This window comes from Calliphora vicina, chromosome 2 (assembly GCF_958450345.1).
Source record: "Calliphora vicina chromosome 2, idCalVici1.1, whole genome shotgun sequence".
Lineage (NCBI taxonomy): Eukaryota > Metazoa > Arthropoda > Insecta > Diptera > Calliphoridae > Calliphora > Calliphora vicina.
In genome coordinates, this window is record NC_088781.1 from 89,163,783 (window position 1) to 89,181,718 (window position 17,936).

At 28.9% G+C, this 17,936-nt stretch overlaps 2 protein-coding genes across 2 annotated transcripts in view; one reads left to right on the forward strand and one right to left on the reverse strand.

Annotated features, from left to right (window-relative positions):
- Positions 1-12,875, forward strand: part of LOC135950659 (uncharacterized) — a 77,468-nt gene extending 64,593 nt beyond the window's left edge. Inside the window, exon 2 of the mRNA XM_065500189.1 lies at positions 12,715-12,875. Within this exon, the coding sequence (XP_065356261.1) occupies positions 12,715-12,875 (161 nt within the window). The remainder of the gene's footprint in view (positions 1-12,714) is intronic.
- Positions 12,876-13,487: 612 nt separating this feature from the next.
- LOC135950660 (uncharacterized) lies at positions 13,488-14,681 on the reverse strand. The gene has a single exon (XM_065500190.1). The coding sequence runs from the start codon at positions 14,679-14,681 to the stop codon at positions 13,488-13,490; it is 1,194 nt and encodes a 397-aa protein (XP_065356262.1).
- Positions 14,682-17,936: the final 3,255 nt, after the last annotated feature.

Consider the following 17,936-nt stretch of genomic DNA (forward strand, 5'->3'; position numbering starts at 1 on the left):
TAGGGGCCTTTAGAATTGCGATTTAAATGAAGTCGTTAAAAACTGGGGTAATTTTGGGACAGTTTTCGAAAAATGTCCGATATACCCGCATATATATCGGGTACTATTTATGCTATCTACTTAAGTTATACCTTATTAGAAAGCTACAATCTCAATCAATCCAAATATAAAAAATTAGCTTCCTGGCTCTTAGGGGCCTCCAAAATTGCGATTTATATGAAGTCGTTAAAAACTGAGGTAATTTTGGGACAGTTTTCGAAAAATGTCCGATATACCCGCATATATATCGGGTACTATTTATGCCATCTACTTAAGTTATACCTTATTAGAAAGTTACAATCTCAAGCAATCCAAATATAAAAAATTTAGCTTCCTAGCTCTTAAGGGCCTTTTAAAATTGCGATTTATATGAAGTCGTTAAAAACTGGGGTAATTTTGGGACAGTTTTCGAAAAATTTCCGATACCCGCATATATATCGGGTACTATATATGCAGCTACTTAAGTTATACCTTATTAGAAAGCTACAATCTCAAGCAATCCAAATATAAAAAATTAGCTTCCTGGCTCTTAGGGGCCTCCAAAATTGCGATTTATATGAAGTCGTTAAAAACTGGGGTTATTTTGGGACAGTTTTCGAAAAATGTCCGATATACCCGCATATATATCGGGTACTATTTATGCCATCTACTTAAGTTATACCTTATTAGAAAGTTACAATCTCAAGCAATCCAAATATAAAAAATTTAGCTTCCTAGCTCTTAAGGACCTTTTAAAATTGCGATTTATATGAAGTCGTTAAAAACTGGGGTAATTTTGGGACAGTTTTCGAAAAATGTCCGATATACCCGCATATATATCGGGTACTATATATGCAGCTACTTAAGTTATACCTTATTAGAAAGCTACAATCTCAAGCAATCCAAATATAAAAAAATTTAGCTTCCTAGCGCTTTAGGGGCCTTTAGAATTGCGATTTATATGAAGTCGTTAAAAACTGGGGTAATTTTGGGACAGTTTTCGAAAAATGTCCGATTACCCGCCTATTATATTTATGCTATCTACTTAAGTTATACCTTATCAGAAAGCTACATTCTCCTGCAATCCACATATAAAAAAATTTAGCTTCCTAGCGCTTTAGGGGCCTTTAGAATTGCGATTTATATGAAGTCGTCAAAAACTGGGGTAATTTTGGGACAGTTTTCGAAAAATGTCCGATATACCCGCATATATATCGGGTACTATTTATGCTAGCTACTTAAGATATACCTTATTAGAAAGCTACAACCTCAAGCAATCCAAATATAAATAATTTAGCTTCCTAGCTCTTTACGGCCTTTTAAAATTGCGATTTATATGAAGTCGTTAAAAACTGGGTTCATTTTGGAACATTTATCGAAAAATGTCCGATATACCCGCATATATATCGGGTACTAATTACGGTAGCTACTTAAGTTATACCTTATTAGAAAGCTACATTCTCATGCAATCCAAATATAAAAAAAATTAGCTTCCTAGCGCTTTAGGGGCCTTTAGAATTGCGATTTATATGAAGTCGTTAAAAACTGGGGTAATTTTGGGACAGTTTTCGAAAAATGTCCGATATACCCGCATATATATCGGGTACCATTTATGCTATCTACTTAAGTTATACCTTATTAGAAAGCTACAATCTCAGGCAATCCAAATATAAAAAATTTGCTTCCTGGCACTTAGGGGCCTCCAAAATTGCGATTTATATGAAATCGTTAAAAACTGGTGTAATTTTGGGACAGTTTCCGTAAAATGTCCGATATACCCGCATATATATCGGGTACTATTTATGCCATCTACTTAAGTTATACCTTATTAGAAAGCTACAATCTCAAGCAATCCAAATATAAAAAATTTAGCTTCCTACCTCTTTAGGGCCTTTTAAAATAGCGATTTATATGAAGTCGTTAAAAACTGGGGTAATTTTTGGACAGTTTTCGAAAAATGTCCGATATACCCGCATATATATCGGGTACTATATATGCAGCTACTTAAGTTATACCTTATTAGAAAGCTACAATCTCAAGCAATCCAAATATAAAAAAAATTTAGCTTCCTAGCGCTTTAGGTGCCTTCAGAATTGCGATTTATATGAAGTCGTTAAAAACTGGGGTAAGTTTGGGACAGTTTTCGAAAAATGTCCGATATACCCGCCTATATATCGGGTATTATTTATGCTATCTACTTAAGTTATACCTTATCAGAAAGCTACATTCTCCTGCAATCCAAATAGTTTGGGACAGTTTTCGAAAAATGTCCGATATACCCGCATATATATCGGGTACTAATTACGGTAGCTACTTAAGTTATAACTTATTAGAAAGCTACATTCTCATGCAATCCAAATATAAAAAAATTTAGCTTCCTAGCTCTTTAGGGGCCTTTAGAATTGCGATTTATATGAAGTCGTTAAAAACTGGGGTAATTTTGGGACAGTTTTCGAAAAAGTTTTCTAATAAGGTATAACTTATTAGAAAGCGACAATCTCAAGCAATCCAAATATAAAAAATTTAGCTTCCTAGCTCTTTAGGGCCTTTTAAAATTGCGATTTATATGAAGTCGTTAAAAACTGGGGTAATTTTGAAACATTTTTCGAAAAATGTCCGATATACCCGCATTAGACTGACAGCCGATTTTTTTTTTTTAGATTTCGAAGAGTGCCGGGTGGAATATTGTGACACTATGCCTAAATGTTAAGTGCTGAAAATTTGAGCCAAATCGGGCAACGATTTCTGGACGCGCATCGAGGTCAAAGTTCAGATATATGCAAAATTTTACTATTAATGTGGAATAAATAGGTGAAACTCGTTAACTTTCTGCATTGTTTTCTAGAAATATGTGGATTTATTTATATTAATGAATATTACATTAAAAAACATTTTTTGGAAATTAAACCTGTATCTCCTTTGGTTCAAAATGACCCAAAAACTGTATTATCGCCAAAATTAGAGAAAAATGCAAATTTTTCAGTTTTTGAAAAAATTTTGCTACTAAATAAATACTTTTGCAATTGAATGCAAAAGAATCGAAATATGTACGTAATTATCGTTGTAATGAGATATAAATGACAAAATTTGGTTAAAAAATGTTAAAGTTATTACAAATTCGCCAGACCATTAACGTGTTTCAGGCCAATTGAACAAAAAAATTAGGAAAAAAATTAAGATATTTCGAGAAAAATTAAAATAAAAGCTCATTATTACTTAAAATATGTCCATATTTACTTGTATATGAGTTTTTGTCTTCGTAGGATACCGTTAACCTATTCGCAAATATGACCAAAAAGTTCAACATTTTTTAACGGCAGTTAAAATTTCAAAATTTTTCGATCATCACATTGGGGTTTATTGAGATCAAAATAGGGAATAAAAATATGAAAAAATTATATCAATACCTCTTACAGTTTTTCCGTACCAGCGATTTAAATTTTGCGATTTTTAAGAAAAACAAATTTTTTGTCCATATTTAGGCGAATGAGCCCAATTTCCTTACTGTTATAAATTTAAAGTAAAACCTATTCATAATATTATAGTCCTTATAATTTTAAATATGCTCTGAAAGTTTTACTAAAATCGGAAAACGATAACCTTTGAATGTGAAGGTCGAAGGTCAAATTTTTCAATATTTGGAATTTCTAATGAAAAGATAGCGAAATGTTATATATTTTTGGGCCGATTTTAATGAAACTTGAGGAAAATATATATTGGGGTCTAGCATTTACAACAACAGTGCAAAAATGGATTTTAACCTTTAAGAGGACTACAAGAAAGCTACAATCTCAAGCAATCCAAATATAAAAAAATTTAGCTTCCTAGCGCTTTAGGGGCCTTTAGAATTGCGATTTATATGAAGTTGTAAAAAACTGGGGTAATTTTGGGACAGATTTCGAAAAAGTTTTCTAATAAGGTATAACTTATTAGAAAGCGACAATCTCAAGCAATCCAAATATAAAAAATTTAGCTTCCTAGCTCTTTAGGGCCTTTTAAAATTGCGATTTATATGAAGTCGTTAAAAACTGGGGTAATTTTGAAACATTTTTCGAAAAATGTCCGATATACCCGCATTAGACTGACAGCCGATTTTTTTTTTTAGATTTCGAAGAGTGCCGGGTGGAATATTGTGACACTATGCCTAAATGTTAAGTGCTGAAAATTTGAGCCAAATCGGGCAACGATTTCTGGACGCGCATTGTACCTTATAGAAAGCTACATTCTCCTGCAATCCACATATAAAAAAATTTAGCTTCCTAGCTCTTTAGGGCCTTTAGAATTGCGATTTATATGAAGTCGTTAAAAACTGGGATAATTTTTGGACAGTTTTCGAAAAATGTCCGATATACCCGCATATATATCGGGTACTATTTATGCTAGCTACTTAAGATATACCTTATTAGAAAGCTACAACCTCAGGCAATCCAAATATAAATAATTTAGCTTCCTTGCTCTTTAGGGCCTTTTAAAATTGCGATTTATATGAAGTCGTTAAAAACTGGGGTAATTTTGGAACATTTTTCGAAAAATGTCCGATATACCCGCATATATATCGGGTACTAATTACGCTAGCTACTTAAATTAAGACATACCTTATTAGAAAGCTACAACCTCAAGCAATGCAAATATAAAACATTTAGCTTGCTAGCTCTTTAGGGCCTTTTAAAATTGCAATTTATATGAAGTCGTTAAAAACTGGGGTAATTTTGGAACATTTTTCGAAAAATGTCCGATATACCCGCATATATATCGGGTACTAATTACGCTAGCTACTTAAGTTATACCTTATTAAAGCTACATTCTATTATGCAATCTACTTAAGTTATACATACCCGCATATATATCGGGTACTATTTATGGTAGCTACTTAAGTTATACCTTATCAGAAAGCTACATTCTCCTGCAATCCACATATAAAAAAATTTAGCTTGCTAGCTCTTTAGGGGCCTTTAGAATTGCGATTTATATGAAGTCGTTAAAAACTGGTCTAGTAAGGTATAACTTATTAGAAAGCGACTATCTCAAGCAATCCAAATATAAAAAATTTAGCTTCCTAGCTCTTTAGGGCCTTTTAAAATTGCGATTTATATGAAGTCGTTAAAAACTGGGGTAATTTTGAAACATTTTTCGAAAAATGTCCGATATACCCGCATTAGACTGACAGCCGATTTTTTTTTTTAGATTTCGAAGAGTGCCGGGTGGAATATTGTGACACTATGCCTAAATGTTAAGTGCTGAAAATTTGAGCCAAATCGGGCAACGATTTCTGGACGCGCATCGAGGTCAAAGTTCAGATATATGCAAAATTTTACTATTAATATGGAATAAATAGGTGAAACTCGTTAACTTTCTGCATTGTTTTCTAGAAATATGTAGATTTATTTATATTAATGAATATTACATTAAAAAACATTTTTTGGAAATTAAACCTGTATCTCCTTTGGTTCAAAATGACCCAAAAACTGTATTATCGCCAAAATTAGAGAAAAATGCAAATTTTTCAGTTTTTGAAAAAATTTTGCTACTAAATAAATACTTTTGCAATTGAATGCAAAAGAATCGAAATATGTACGTAATTATCGTTGTAATGAGATATAAATGAAAAAATTTGGTTAAAAAATGTTAAAGTTATTACAAATTCGCCAGACCATTAACGTGTTTCAGGCCAATTGAACAAAAAAATTAGGAAAAAAATTAAGATATTTCGAGAAAAATTAAAATAAAAGCTCATTATTACTTAAAATATGTCTATATTTACTTGTATATGAGTTTTTGTCTTCGTAGGATACCGTTAACCTATTCGCAAATATGACCAAAAAGTTCAACATTTTTTAACGGCAGTTAAAATTTCAAAATTTTTCGATCATCACATTGGGGTTTATTGAGATCAAAATAGGGAATAAAAATATGAAAAAATTATATCAATACCTCTTGCAGTTTTTCCGTACCAGCGATTTAAATTTTGCGATTTTCAAGAAAAACTAATTTTTTGTCCATTTTTAGGCGAATGAGCCCAATTTCCTTACTGTTATAAATTTAAAGTAAAACCTATTCATAATATTATAGTCCTTATAATTTTAAATATGCTCTGAAAGTTTTACTAAAATCGGAAAACGATAACCTTTGAATGTGAAGGTCGAAGGTCAAATTTTTCAATATTTGGAATTTCTAATGAAAAGATAGCGAAATGTTATATATTTTTGGGCCGATTTTAATGAAACTTGAGGAAAATATATATTGGGGTCTAGCATTTACAACAACAGTGCAAAAATGGATTTTAACCTTTAAGAGGACTTGGGGTCAAAATGGTTGTGTTTATCGTGATTTTAAAAGTTAAGGGTAATTTGGACCCCAAGTGCTGCTATCGGTTAATTTCCGTTTTTGTGCTGTTATTTTAAATTCTGGACTTAATATTATATTTTCCTTAAGTTTCATTAAAATCGGCACAAAAATATATAATATTTCGCTATCTTTTAATTAGAATTCCAAATATTGAAAAATTTGACATTTGACCTTCACGATTTAAAGGTTAACGTTTTCCGATTTTAATAAAACTTTCAGAGCTACTTAAGTTATACCTTATTAGAAAGCTACATTCTCCTGCAATCCACATATAAAAAAATTTAGCTTGCTAGCTCTTTAGGGCCTTTTAAAATTGCGATTTATATGAAGTCGTTAAAAACTGGGGTAATTTTGGAACATTTTTCGAAAAATGTCCGATATACCCGCATATATATCGGGTACTAATTACGCTAGCTACTTAAGTTAAGATATACCTTATTAGAAAGCTACAACCTCAAGCAATGCAAATATAAAAAATTTAGCTTGCTAGCTACTTAGGGCCTTTTAAAATTACGATTTATATGAAGTCGTTAAAAACTGGGGTAATTTTGGGACAGTTTTCGAAAAATGTCCGATATACCCGCATATATATCGGGTACTATTTATGCTAGCTACTTAAGTTAAGATATACATTATTAGAAAGCTACAACCTCAAGCAATGCAAATATAAAAAATTTTGCTTGCTAGCTCTTTAGGGCCTTTTAAAATTGCGATTTATATGAAGTCGTTAAAAACTGGGGTAATTTTGGAACATTTTTCGAAAAATGTCCGATATACCCGCATATATATCGGGTACTAATTACGCTAGCTACTTAAGTTATACCTTATTAAAGCTCCATTCTATTATGCAATCTACTTAAGTTATACATACCCGCATATATATCGGGTACTATTTATGCTAGCTACTTAAGTTACACCTTATCAGAAAGCTACATTCTCCTGCAATCCACATATAAAAAAATTTAGCTTGCTAGCTCTTTAGGGGCCTTTAGAATTGCGATTTATATGAAGTCGTTAAAAACTGGGGTAATTTTGGGACAGTTTTCGAAAAATGTCCGATATACCCGCATATATATCGGGTACTATATATGCTAGCTACTTAAGTTATACCTTATTAGAAAGCTACAATCTCAAGCAATCCAAATATAAAAAATTTAGCTTCCTAGCTCTTTAGGGCCTTTTAAAATTGCGATTTATATGAAGTCGTTAAAAACTGGTGTAATTTTGGAACATTTTTCGAAAAATGTCCGATATACCCGCATTAGACTGACAGCCGATTTTTTTTTTTAGATTTCGAAGAGTGCCGGGTGGAATATTGTGACACTATGCCTAAATGTTAAGTGCTGAAAATTTGAGCCAAATCGGGCAACGATTTCTGGACGCGCATCGTTAAAAACTGGGGTAATTTTGGAACATTTTTCGAAAAATGTCCGATATACCCGCATATATATCGGGTACTAATTACGCTAGCTACTTAAGTTAAGATATACCTTATTAGAAAGCTACAACCTCAAGCAATGCAAATGTCCGATATACCCGCATATATATCGGGTACTATATATGCTAGCTACTTAAGTTATACCTTATTAGAAAGCTACAATCTCAAGCAATCCAAATATAAAAATATAAACAATCTACTTAAGTTATACATACCCGCATATATATCGGGTACTATTTATGCTAGCAGTAGTAGTAATATGGGGATACTAACACAGAGAATTTTTTTTCTCTCATATAAAATTGAGTTTGGGATAATAAATTTTGTGTTTAGTATCTGTATGGAAGAATAATTAGAAATTTTTTCTCCCATATAAAATTGATTTTGGGATAGTAAATTTGAAATTTACAATCTCTATGGGAGTGTATTTTGTTTGATTTCTGTGCCTACTTTATGTATTTTTTCCATAAGGAAATTTTTTTTTCTCTCATATAAAATATTGTTTGGGATATAAAATTGAATTTGGGATTATAAATTTTGTGTTTAGAATCTGTATGGGAGAATAATTTTTGTTATGAATTGGGATAAATATATATTTTTCTTATAATATATTTTTTTCTGTTGAAAAGGTTATTCATTTCTCAAACCTTTTTTTTGAGTATTTATAGGTTTTTGATTAATTTTTTCTCTATTTCTCACACCTTTTTTTGGTATTTATTCAAGTATTGAGTACTTTTTATGTTAATAACAAAATTTAAAAATGTTTATTCGTAGATTTTATAGATCTATAAATTGAGTATTTTTAAATAAAAAACTAAACTTATTGAAAATAATTGTTATAAATACTAGGTTTTAAAACAATATAATTGCATTCGTTCATAGAAGGTTCTAAAAAGAGTAAAGATGAGTTCCGATACAATTACAAATGCCGAGATTGTAACCGCTTTTAATAAATTAAAAGCAAAATCATATTTATCGGTTAAGGACTTGCAACCATCAAAGTCATATAAAATTTTGAATATGTTTCGTCATAGAAACAAATATGGAAATGTGGTGATTGCAGAACTAGAGGATGGAATGCTGTATCTCCCTAAGCGTTACAATAGCTTGGAGGATAAAATAATTGTAGGAGCTGGCGATGAAATTTAATTTAACAAAGAAGTTGGAGAACAACTCTTATATATTAGAATTGGAAGAGGCAATCCCAGTGGATCCCAATGATAAAGATGCTGAAGAAGACTTTTTCATCCCTAATTCTCAACCTTTTTTTAGTTGGGAAGCAACAAAAATACCAAGAATATATTAACAATAATATTTAATTATCTATATATATGTTATATGTATCTAAAAAATAGTATATAGATAATGTATATACATTAGAGTGCTCCAAGATTGTATGGACGAAAAAAACTTTCTAGGTACAGGCCGTCCCCCCCTCTAGAATTGTTCTATGTATTGTAGAAACACGTTGTGTAAAATATTAGGATGATAGGATAACGTTAACTGGTGGCGCAACCACGCTGAAGTTTTGAGGTGCTTTTACAAGGGGAAAATATGCAATTTTTTCAGTTTTTGTAAAAATTTTGCCATTAAATAATGACTTTTACAATTTAATTTAAAAGAATCGAAATGTGTACGTAATTGTTGTTATAATAAGATATAAAAGACAAATATTGGTGAAAAAATGTTAAAGTTATTAAAAAATCGCCAGGCCATTAACGTGTCTCAGGCCAATAGAACAAGAAATTTATGAACAAAATTAACATATTTTGAGAAATATTAAAATGAAAGCTTATTTTTACTTAACATATATCCATATTTACTTGTGTATGAGTTTTTGTCCTCGTAGGATACCGTTAACCTATTCGCAGGTATGACCAAAAAAATTAAATTTTTTTAACGGCAGTTTCAAAACTCCAATCTCAAATTTTTAAAAATTTTGTTAAACAAATTGCAGAATTTTTTGATCATCACATGGGGATTTATTGACAACATAATATGGAATAAAAATGTGAAAAAAATATGTCAATACCTCTTATAGTTTTTCCGTACCTGCGATATAAATTTTGCGATTTTCGAGAAAAACTAATTTTTTGGCCATATTTTGGGGAATGACCAGAATTTCCTTACTGTAATGATTTTTAAGTAAAAGCTATTCAGAATAATATAGTCCAGGTAATTTTAAATATAGTCTGAAAGTTTTACCAAAATCGGAAAACTTTAACCTTTAAATCATGAAGGTCAAAGGTCAATTTTTTCAATATTTTATTTATTTATTTATTTATTTATTTATTTATTTATTTATTTATTTATTTATTTATTTATTTATTTATTTATTTATTTATTTATTTATTTATTTATTTAAAAACTTAATAATAATTAATTACTATAAAGTTAGAGTTAGAGCACTAGCTACCTAGGCCATCAGCTCTTCAATATTTGGAATTTCTCATGGAAAGATAGCGAAATATTATATATTTTTGGGCCGATTTTCATGAAACTTAAGAAAAATATAAAATGAAGTCTAGTATTCACAATAACAGTACAAAAATGGAAATTAACCCTTAATAGCACTTGGGGTCCAAATGACCCTCAACTTTTAAAATCACGAAAAACACAGTCATTTTGGCCTAAAGTACTCTTAAGGCTTAATTTCCATTTTTGTACTGTTATTGTGAATACTAGACTTCATTTTATATTTTTCGTAAGTTTCATCAAAATCGGCCCAAAAATATATAATATTTCGCTATCTTTCCACGAGAAATTCCAAATATTGAAAAAATTGACCTTTGACCTTCACGATTTAAGGGTTAAAGTTTTCCGATTTTAGTAAAACTTTCAGACTATATTTAAAATTACATGGACTATATTATTCTGAATAGCTTTTACTTAAAAATCATTACAGTAAGGAAATTCTGGTCATTCCCCAAAATATGGCCAAAAAATTAGTTTTTCTCGAAAATCGCAAAATTTATATCGCAGGTACGGAAAAACTATAGGAGGTATTGACATACTTTTTTCACATTTTTATTCCCTATTATGTTGTCAATAAATCCCCATGTGATGATCAAAAAATTCTGAAATTTGTTTAACAACATTTTTAAAAATTTGAAATTGGAGTTTTGAAACTGCCGTTAAAAAAATTTCATTTGTTTGGTCATACCTGCGAATAGGTTAACGGTATCCTACGAGGACAAAAACTCATATACAAGTAAATATGGATATATTTTAAGTAAAAATGAGCTTTTATTTTAATATTTCTCAAAATATGTTAATTTTGTTCATAAATTTCTTGTTCTAGTGGCCTGAGACACGTTAATGGCCTGGCGATTTTTTAATAACTTTAACATTTTTTCACCAATTTTTGTCTTTTATATCTTATTATAACAACAATTACGTACACATTTCGATTCATTTAAATTAAATTGTAAAAGTCATTATTTAATGGCAAAATTTTTACAAAAACTGAAAAAATTGCATATTTTCCCCTTGTAAATGCACCTCAAAACTTCAGCGTCGTTGCGCCACCAGTTAACGTTATCCTATCATCCTAATATTTTACACAATGTGTTTCTACAATACATAGAACAATTCTAGAGGGGGGGACGGTCAAAATTCGCAATTTTATTTTTTTGGAGCACTCTAATATACATATATTTGTATAAAAATAAAAGTTTTGAATAAAAATTCTATATAAGTATTATAAATTAAAAAAGCTATGGTCATTCAATCTTAGGGAATTATAGAAGACATATCAAATACAAATATGGAACAAAAAATCCTCAAGTTTTTAAAAGATTTTGAAAATGACATTTTTCCTGAACATAAGGATTTAATAGATGAATTTTTAAAATTGGATGGACAAGAACTAATAATGATTATAAGTTCTAAACATGGTGCTCACTATAAAAATTGTCCTTGGTCGAGGAAAAACGCTACTGAAGGTCCTGACACATGCAGTTGTATAGCATACGATAGACTTAAAAGCAAGATAAATGACATAATAAAAAAATATTATTTATTATCGAAACGTTTTTAATTTTTATATAGTATTTTATTAAATTTATTTATGTATATACATTTATTAAGTAAATATTGTAAAAAATAATAATAAAACCTACATATATAAAAATTATAAAAAAGTTTTTGTTTTATTGTCCTTTTTAAGAATGTTTTTATTTATTTTCCAAATTTTTGTTTGCTTCTACAAATTCTTTGTTATACCACTAAATTGAACGCAACTGTACTTAAAAAAAAAAAAAAAACACGAACGAATTCTGTGTGTTCTATATTTATATTCACAAACAATTAAAAAATCGAAATAAAAATTATACAATGTATTGTAATAAAAAGAAACATAAAACTAGATGTAGTTGTTCACAACAGCAAACTCAAAAAACACAATTTTAATTGACCGTATTTTAAATACTACTGAAATAAAAATTATTGTGTTTATATTAAAAACAAAAAAAAACATGAATATTTTTCAAATTAATTTCAGTTTCAAATTACACAGACATTTAAAAAATCTTCAAGTGTTTTTTTTTTTTTATTATACAATGTATTGATTTACTAATAACCATAAAACTAGCAATAGCCGACCACACAAAATCTGTGACAATTTTTGTCTTAAGAAATTGCTTACAATGCATTTCTAATATTTTTTGTTTATAAGTATGTAAAGTTTTTGAACTTTCTTATAAAAATTATTGTTAAGTATGGTCATGGATAACATAAAAATATTTGTTTAACAAATTCTGTAAGTATGAATTCTTAAATTTCGATAATCTAATTCATTTCAAAAATGGAAGCTCAAAGCCTAAGTTGTGAGTTTTGCCAAAACATATCATTTTCAAATATTGGCAACAAAAAACGACATTTTATGTCGTTTCACAACTTTGCTTATAAAAAAGCAAAGTCCTACAAAGAACCAAAGAAGATAACGTCTGACAGTTCCTTAATACAAGATGTAACAGTTATTCCCAATTTGGACATGTCGCTTTTCCTAGCTATGTTTGATGATCAGGATCAATTACTGGTGGATGTTGCGACAAGAGCTGAGGCAGAATTATAAAAAAAACAATTTTATTTTTGATATTTATTTATACATATTTTTTTATTGAATATTACTTAAGAATATATTAATACATATGTATATATTTAATAAATTTATATAGTATATTGAAAATAAAAAAAAAAAATATAAAAAAATTATTTCATTTCTTTTTCAAGTAAAAGAGCATTTCTTAAGGCACATACTCCATAACTGTGATAATTACAATAATTGCAGAATGGATATTTTGATTCTAATTGCTTAAAATTAATATAATCTATATCCTCAACATTAAATTCTCTTTGTTGTATAATTGTTTCCAACCATTTAGTTTTTTCAACACCTTTTACAAATACTTTAGAATATCTCACATTAGCTTTTAAAAAAATACATAGACTCTTAAATGATATGGATCCATCATTCCAGTTCAGGTGATGATAATTTCTCATTAACCAATTTGCTTCTCTTTGATACTTTGTTGATAAACACTTAAAATTAAATGGTGGTTTTATGAGGAAATTGATGTACTCTTTAGAATTAAAAACAACTGCAACTTCTTTAGCAATAAAAATATTTCCGTTGACTTTAAATCCTTGTAAATCGATAAAAATTGTATTTACCATGTTGTATGATTTATAAGACTTTTATAACTTGTCCTCTTAATGGATTATATTCAATTATGCGATCGTGAATAAGAATACAATAAGCTGATGTCTTTTCGGGAATATTAGTATCTGTTTCAAATTCGATTTTTATATCGATTGGTCCACTGCTAACTGATTCGTTTTGATGTTGTACATCTATTACAATTATCGGAGCTTTATTTTTAAACTCTTGAGAAGTGAGTAGTGGTTTGGCATCTCTCATATAATAATAATTTTCCTGAAATCTAGCATACATATCATATAGAATCGCAAAACGCTCATTCTTAAATTTAATATTTAGATCATCATATGGATGCGATTCAGAATTTAAATGTACTTTTAAATTAGTTAAATCACAATGAATGAATTTGTCTTCATGTTGAAAAGCAATTAATACAAAACGAGGACGTTCTCTATTTGAAGCTAATTTAACATTCCATATATGATTAACACCTATATTTAGTTGTGGATTAATATGACAATCCCAGCTACGAAATGCTATTGGTATAGAAGCACCACTGTTGATTGTCTTCATCATATTTAATTTACTTAAATCAGATAACTGAACGTGTGGTATTCTCCATGAAATATTTGAAATTTTCATTTTTGGTTTTTCAGTGGAAACAGATGAGTACACAAGATCAGCATCATTTTTACTACGCAAAAGAATCAACTCATGTTTACCATTTAATATAATTTTATTATAGTCTTCTGCGAATCCCAATAACATTTTCAGTGGAGCATAGAAATTAAAATATCCATTAATAAGTTTAATATCGTCAATTTTGTTCCATCCTGAATTTTCCATAGCATTACTATCCGTTGGTGATAATGAAACTAAATTTTTAATGGTGCTGGATGTTCCCAAATGTCTTGTACGATCTATCTCAATACCATTAAGCTCATAACGAATTTCATCAAAGAGATAGACAAGAAAATTATTCTTCACTTTAAAATTGGATGAAGTAGTTATCAATTTTGTATTGTTAGCATCAGTAACGAACCCCTCTACATATATAAAACTTTCACCAGGTAAAACATATAAATCTTGATTTTGTATTGAAATTCTAATTTCATCATTACTGTTGTAAGACTGAAGATATGGTGAATAAGTATGATAATCTTTTTTTATAATATTGTCATCAGAAATCAGTTTTTCTAAAATATCTATTACAGAATTCATGTTTTTTTTAATTTAAAATTCAATAATTTGAGAAAATTTTTGTTTGCTTGAGTTAATTTTATATGTGGTAGTGATTTGTATAATTGAGATATATTGTTGAATAATTTATTGCGATGATAAGAAATATTATTTTTTGAAATATTCTTATTGTAAATTAGCATTATTTTGTCGGTTTTAAGTGGATTCGAATTGTGATTTCCTCTCCTCGAAAGTTCACTAAATCTCCGTGTTGATCAACTACTCGTAAAGTTAGACTACTTATCTCTCGACAGTTGACTGGTAAATAAATGAGATTTCTAGGATTCTCATCTATTTTATACCCAGGAGGTACATTAAGCGCAAATTCATGTAATGTATGTGCTCTAGAGTTATTCATATACGTGTTGACGACTATTTTGCTTTCAATTCGTAAAACATTTACTTTAAAAATATTAACTGGAAGATCTGAGTAGTAGACTTCGTTTGCATAAAGAATTTTATTTTTAAATCCAAAAAGATTACCAATCGTGTTTGTTTTATTAAAATAGATTGGATCATTAGAGCTAAAAATTTTAACTTGCATTGTATTATTATTTGCTTCTATATTAATTTCATTTTTTGGACTATATCGTTTATATTGTTCTTTAATATAATCAACTATATCATTTAATTCATACGATCCAATTGGAATTTCAATTACATATTCACCAATATGAAACAAATTATTATAAACATCTACATTAGGAATACTATTGTATGAATGAAAATCAGTTAGAGCGCACTCATATTCACTATCCAAATCAATTCTAGGAAAATAATTGGCTGTTAACTCAGATGAGTTAGAGCTAAGAGTTAATGTTATTGACATTATGCCAGCTGGATTGTAAATAAAACAAATCTGGTATAATGTTGCTTTATTAAAAGGTTTTATTAATTTTATTATAAATAAGATTAAATACATTCATAATTTTTCTTATAATTATAGTATTTCATTTTTATTAATCCAAGAGTTATGTTGATTTGAAAATCCCAACCATTTTACATACGCCTTTTCTCCTTTAGTTCTTAGAATCTTTTCAACAAGGTACGTATCCGGAAATTGAGTTTTACAAAGTTCCTCACCATAGAATCCGCCTTCTATTGAATTTCCACGATAGTCTTCTAATATATATGTTGTAGGATATGTATTTTTTACTGTTATTATTTTTCCCTTTTCAAAAATATGCTTATATTTACTAATGCGGACATAATTTCCAACAGTAAATTTAAATGTTTTATATATCTTCAAATGGTTGTATATTGTATTTAACAATTTTTTCTCGTTTATAGAATTCACTTCAATGGGGGCCATTTTGATGGTTCGATGAAATTTTTTGTTATATCTATTAATCAATTCTTTGTAAATGTCGAGCCAATAATATGAACCGTTAAAACTAAATTCTTTCCACATCATTCCTTTTAATGTTCGATTAAATCGTTCTATTATTGACGCTTTCATTACACTAAATGTTGAGTAGTGATTTATCTTATGTTTATCCATTAGTTTTTGAAAGTGTTTATTAAAGAATTCTTTACCATCGTCTGTCTGTAAATTTTTTGGAATCCGACCTAATTTAAAAATATATTCCATTGCTTGGAATACTTCAAGAGCAGTTTTTGTTTTAAGTGGTGCGGCCCATGCATATTTTGAGAATGTATCAATTACAGTTAACAAATATCGATAACTTTTATTATATGTAGAATAATTTCCCATTTCAACTAAATCAGCTTGCCAAAGATCGTCTAATCCTTTCATCACAACTCTTCGACGAGTGAAATTTTTTCGAGCTTGTTTATGTAGTTCATTTACTAAGTCTCTTTTTGTAAGCATTATTTAATCTTTATTGAAAACAATTTCGTATGGATTGTTATCTACTGATGTACTTTCACCTATTGTGATGTGTTCTAAATTATTATGTGTATAAATGATTTCTTTTAATATTTTGATTTGTTCTTCAAAATATAACTGTATATTTAAAATTACATCTTGAATTTCATTAATATTCTTTCCTAAATGGTTCATTATTTCCTTTTGTGCCTTTTCAATCTGAGATTGCAAAAACATTTTATTAACAACATCATTCTCTTCTAAAGCATTTGCAACATTTCTAATTATTTTGCTTTGAACGTCAATGTTGTTGTCCATATCTATAAAGAACCCCAACAATTTATGTGCATTTTTCATTGAAATTATATCACTTCTGTCATTAAGGTAGTGTCCAAATTTATCAATAGACATAGTTTGTTCATATAGTAATGTTATTCAATAATGTTAGCTTCATATAATTCTTCAATGATTGATACAATTTCGTTATTATGATTGCTATGACCTGCTGCTTGTGATGCTAGCAATAGTTTAAGTCGATCTACTAACTCATTTGGATCATCCCAGTATATATAGTTGGGTCTATGTATGTTTAAGTTCATGATTCCATTTCCTAAATAATTATCTGTTGTTGTTGTAATTGGTGATGGTAATATTAAGGATTTGTTTGAAGATTTTTCTTTAAATAATTTTCCAATAATGTGTTTGTATTTATAGGCTTTCGTGCCCTTTATTTGACCATCAGATCTATAATCTCTTTTATACGCGTTAGTATTAATCAGAATCTTTTTATAAATTTCTAATTCGGATTTATCGTAGTTCTTTGGTGTTTTATGAAACATTAATGAAAATAAACCTGGTGTAAGGGCCCATATTTGATTACCAATTTGAATTTTATCTTCATTAAATTTGATTTTACTATCACCAAATTTCCACTCATTATTATCATCTTTATGTGGGCCATAGAGATTGTCTAACTGATTATTTTTTTCCAAATGTAATAAATCCATATCACTATTTAAATTTTCAGTTTCTGATTGAGAGTAAAAATCATCATCCCGATCAACTGAGTGGGTTGTATTTAATAATGTATCTTCAACAAGTTTCTTTGGAGTACTTGTATCCACATTCATCAGAAATTTGTTAGACATAAGACTTGTATTATTTATGATTTCATTTTTAATTTCTTTTCTTTCGGTTTTAGGGATATTTCTAACAATGTTAGATTTATTAATGAAATTATTCAAAGGTTCTGTTATGGTTTTAAATGTATCTTTTAGTTGTTTATTCGCATCTGCATCACCAATTTTAATACTACGAAACTTTTTCTTTAATACATTTCTGGTTTTTATCAACTCCTTTAAAACTTTTTCATTCATTTTTGTGTTTTTTTTTTTAGTTATTTGGTTTAG